Source organism: Alligator mississippiensis, chromosome 5 (genome assembly GCF_030867095.1).
Source record: "Alligator mississippiensis isolate rAllMis1 chromosome 5, rAllMis1, whole genome shotgun sequence".
Taxonomy (NCBI): Eukaryota; Metazoa; Chordata; order Crocodylia; family Alligatoridae; genus Alligator; species Alligator mississippiensis.
Genome location: NC_081828.1, coordinates 219,730,164 through 219,734,597, shown reverse-complemented (window position 1 = coordinate 219,734,597; position 4,434 = coordinate 219,730,164). Strand labels below are relative to the sequence as shown.

At 47.0% G+C, this 4,434-nt stretch overlaps 1 protein-coding gene across 1 annotated transcript; it reads right to left on the bottom strand.

Annotated features, from left to right (window-relative positions):
* Positions 1-1,890: 1,890 nt before the first annotated feature.
* Positions 1,891-3,153, bottom strand: LOC132250988 (general transcription factor IIE subunit 1-like). The gene has a single exon (XM_059729375.1). The coding sequence runs from the start codon at positions 3,079-3,081 to the stop codon at positions 1,891-1,893; it is 1,191 nt and encodes a 396-aa protein (XP_059585358.1). The 5' UTR covers positions 3,082-3,153.
* Positions 3,154-4,434: the final 1,281 nt, after the last annotated feature.

Genomic DNA, 4,434 nt, shown 5'->3' with positions numbered 1-4,434 from the left:
CCTTGGCATAATTTAGTCCCACCCCTCAATAAGTCTCCCACACCGGTCACAAGGAGAACGTTATTGATTACAGGGGGTAGGGCGGAAACAGGGTAAAAGGTAGAGCAATATCAGAGAAATCTTACAGGAATATCAAAGGAATCCCATAGAGCAAACCAGGGTGGCTGAGGTAGCCGTTTAAACACGCATCTGAGTTACTGAAGCTAAATATCTAATCGGATCTCGAGTAGCTTAGTCACACGCATCATCCAGAGGGGGTTGTTGTATCCTCTGGAGGCAGGGCACTCTTGGAGCATGCGGTGATGAGGAGAGAGCCAGTTTCAGATTCACCTGGATGACCGCATGGCTAATGGCTGACTGCCCTTCTTCTTGGACCAAGCCCTTAAATAACCTCTCTGACCTCAGCAGCCCGGTCCAATCGAAGCTGCCAATACTGGCTACAAACCGACCAATCTCCCAAGCCTCCCTGGCTACCTGGGCCCGCGCAGGGCCGGGTCTTTCCCACCCCTGCCCAGGTGACCAGAGCATCGCCTCCCAGGCGCCAGGCTTTTGTCATGTAGACCAGGTGGGAGATCCCCGCCCTGAGGGATTCAACACCAGCCTCCCAGGCTGGTGGAGACAGATCTCTGCAGAGGGGCACCCACGGTGGCATTTCTGCCACAGTCTCGAGGGTTGTGGTTCCATTTCCTGTTCCATTCCAGAGCTTGGCATGCCTTGGCCCAGAGGCCTGAGTGCCAGTGCCACAGCTGGGAGACAGCATGTTCAAAACCAGGGTGCAACCACAAACTTGTACTCTGTCAGTTAAAAAAAATGAACAAAAAAACCCCACAAATATAAATTGTGCCCGAGGTGCACCAGACCTCCCTGGCCTTTTTAAGATTGCTCTTCAGGGGCCAGGTTTTGTGCCCCCAAAAAGCTGCGCCCTCAATGGTGCAAGGGTCCGTGCCCCCAAAAGCTGCACCCTCACTTACCTTTGAGTTTTGAGTGTTTAGTTAATTATGAACACAATTTACTTAAAGTTGTGATTACCTTTCAGATAAACAACTGAGAAATACAAGAACAGATCTGTTCCAAGGCCATCCTTATTTGATGGCCTTCATGCCTCCATATTACACAATCCAATCCAGAAGGATATCGAACATATTACTACAAATTTATGCAGCTACGTCACAGAGAAGCTTCACCGGTTCTGGTGAAGAAAGTTTAATTTAATCTAGCTACCTCCAAAAAGAAAGCATTGGATCAGAATCTGTGTGGCCGAGTGTGGGCTGCACACCCCCTAGGCAGTGTGCAACACTGCACAGCAGGTATATCCTCAGCACTGAGCTACTGGACCGTGCTTGCCATGCAAGCCACCCCCATGCTGCACAGGTTCATGCAGTCCTCCCGCAGGAAGCAGAAGCTGGAGAAGGGACAGCCTGAGGCTTCTGAGCAGCAGAAGCAGAAGGAAGCAACATCCAGATCAGGAGCTGGGAGACTGCAGGTTAACCCCTTGCGCCTGGATGTGCTAGGCTCTCTTACCTGAGTACTGCTGACCTTCAGTTATTTTGCATGTTACCAATAAGTGAAACAACACTAGTTGCTGAGACAGAATGATTCAAGTTTCAAAGTAAATGAAGTAGATTTACAGCATCTTGAATTAAACAAGTTTTTGGATTGGTTTCACAGTCAAATCTGAAAACAAGCCACTCAAAACCATCTGCTAGATAGCAATAATAAGCAGCAGCAGCAGCATTTCTCCATTGCTATGTAGAAATAAATATATTTATAATAGATGTAGATTCTACTACGTTCACCAAAAAAAAATCCCCAAACAAACAACCCCAGATTCTTTCCATGCACAGAATGTATGTTACACAGATATGCTGTGCATGTGAAGTATTAAAAGGACTATTCAAAGACAGACTGGAACATTTCCTGTCCCACTTTGATATAAGCTTCTCTCTCTTCCCCTGTCATAAATGACACTAGCTCTGGATTTTCACTGACTTCGCTATATAAGTGGGGCTGTCCAGATACCATTACAGTAGGATCCACAGTTTCCTGCTCCTCTTGTTCTAAGTCACTGCCTACCACTTTTCCTGGTTTGACATGCTTAGTATCCTCCTCAGATTCACTGGTGTCACTTTCTGACTCGTGGCATTTGCTTTGGGCAAGAGGTGGCACATGCCTTGTTCCAGAAGATGACTTTGATTCATGGATGAGAAAAGTCTTTATTACTTCATTATCAGTGACGCTTTCCTTAACGTTCGCATCAGTTTTAGGTATTTCAGCATTGGGATCAACTGCTGAAGATGCTTCTTCTACAGTACTCTGGGACATCCATATCGGTTGTTCTTTGGCTACCTTTTCTTTTTCTTTTTTAGGTTCAGAATCCTGGACATCAATAACTAAGTTCTGGACATACATGTCACTGACAGATGAGTACTTGTTGGCCCATTTTTCGGGATGGATATTGATGTCCAACACATTTGAATAGATGTTCTGATCAAAGCTTTCTGATAGTTCTGGGATTTCTGTTGGCGGAGGCTCAAGCAAATCATATGGCAGAACAACATCTTCAGTTTCCTGTAGAAGCGCATAGATAGGCTTAATCTGCTCATTGAATTTTGCTAGCAAGGTTCCAGCATCTCGTTTGGGAAGTGCTGAGCCATCTTCCTCAACTTCAGCATTGCAGTAGGTGCAACGAAAAGTCTCTGTGAATGTGTCAAACAGCTGATTTACCTCCAGGTCTGTGTAAGTGTTGAAGCAAGATGGACACTTGAAAGAGGAACTAGTGGTAGAATCCCACTCGTCTGCTTCTATGTAGTAATTGTGCCTTGTACTCTTCCCTTTCGGCCCGGTTTCAACTCTCATGCACAATTTGATGAACTTATCTGCCTTGAGTGTGTTGAGGATGGTGCGCAGCTGTTTGCGTTCATACTTGAGTAGCTGCAACAAGGCATCTTCCTTCACACAGGGGTATCTGATCAACACATCAAGGGCCAACGAGTACTCAGCCCCATAGAAGCCATGCACCATGTACTTGGCCAGGCGTTTTAAAGCTGCAGGGACTTCTGTAATAATGTTTTGATCTCCCATCAGTAGCTCTCTGTGTAGATGCTGGACAACTTCTCTGTGGGAAATTTCCAGTCAGCTTGTATAAAATAAAAAAAAAAAAAACCTCTCCCAAGAACCAAGAAAGTATCTCTACCCATGTCTCTCTGCTGGGCCCATCCTAATCAAAATTGTCACAGAGCAGAGTTTTTGGGAGAGAAACAAAGGTGGCTTTCTGCCACACGGCCCCACCTGCAGTCACTGTGTTGGGAGGAACAGGAATTTAACAAGACAAGGATCAGTCCTGGGAGGACGTGACACTTGGTAGCTGTCAGATGGGTGCGATGGTCTCAGAGATACCCTGAACATGTCAGGTCACCAAGGGCCCTGCACGCATTGAAATGAAAGCTGGATAGAGACCAGCTCTAAAGTTGTTATGCATTTTCAAGCACTGAGTTTGTAGCTGGTTGGCTGTTTCTACAGCTGTACAGCCATTTTGATGGTTGGATAATTACTTTGCACATGTGGCCAGCCTAAAATTATCATGTGTTTAACCAGTGAAGTGCATAATATATGTAACATGTGGCAGGTTCCCAAGGCCCAGTAGTTACAGGAGTGGCACACACAAAGTGAGCTGGGGTTGGGAGCTGGGCACCAGGCTGCTTGCTTTAGTGAGAGAATGAGTGCAGCGCTGCATCTGGCCTCTGCCCAGCTCAGTGATGCATCGCCTGGGGGGATAGGAGACAGGTGTGGGGCTGCAGAGCTCATCTAACCCTAGTCCTTTCCTGAAGGGAGAGACCCAGGCAGGTGTCAGGGGGCAGCACAACACTGGGACCTGCACGGGGGTAGTCTGAGAAATATTTCATTGGCGTGGCATTCAGTGGGGGACAGTATTTTGTTTTGAGATTTGTTTTGTTGAAACTGTATCACTGTTTTGATGCTGTTTCACCCATAGGCTATAATGGGGAACCACGCCACTGCCTATAACTTTGTGTTTTGGCTTGATTCAGATTAATGTTGCTGGGATGGTAGCCCCTTCTGAGGCCATGAGACTGCCAAGTTTCAAGGAGATAGGTGCAGGAGGTTCAGGGGAACTGCACTAAATCTTGAAAACAAAACTCATGACATGGGTCACACTGTGTGTGTGTGTGTTAAAATACAGGGGTGTGAAAACTGCAGGGATGGTAGCCCCTGCTGCAGACACAAAGCTTGCTGGCTTTCAAGGAGACAGGTGCAGGGGCTTCTGGGAAACTGCAGCTGTGGCTGCTGACAAGCAAAACTCATGACATGGGTGACAGAAAGCAGGGCAGTTCAAACAATGCTACCTTTGATGCTGTTTTTCCATCCCTCCCCCAGAGCACTGGGATTGGAAGGGACCTCAGGAAAGGGTGACAGTCA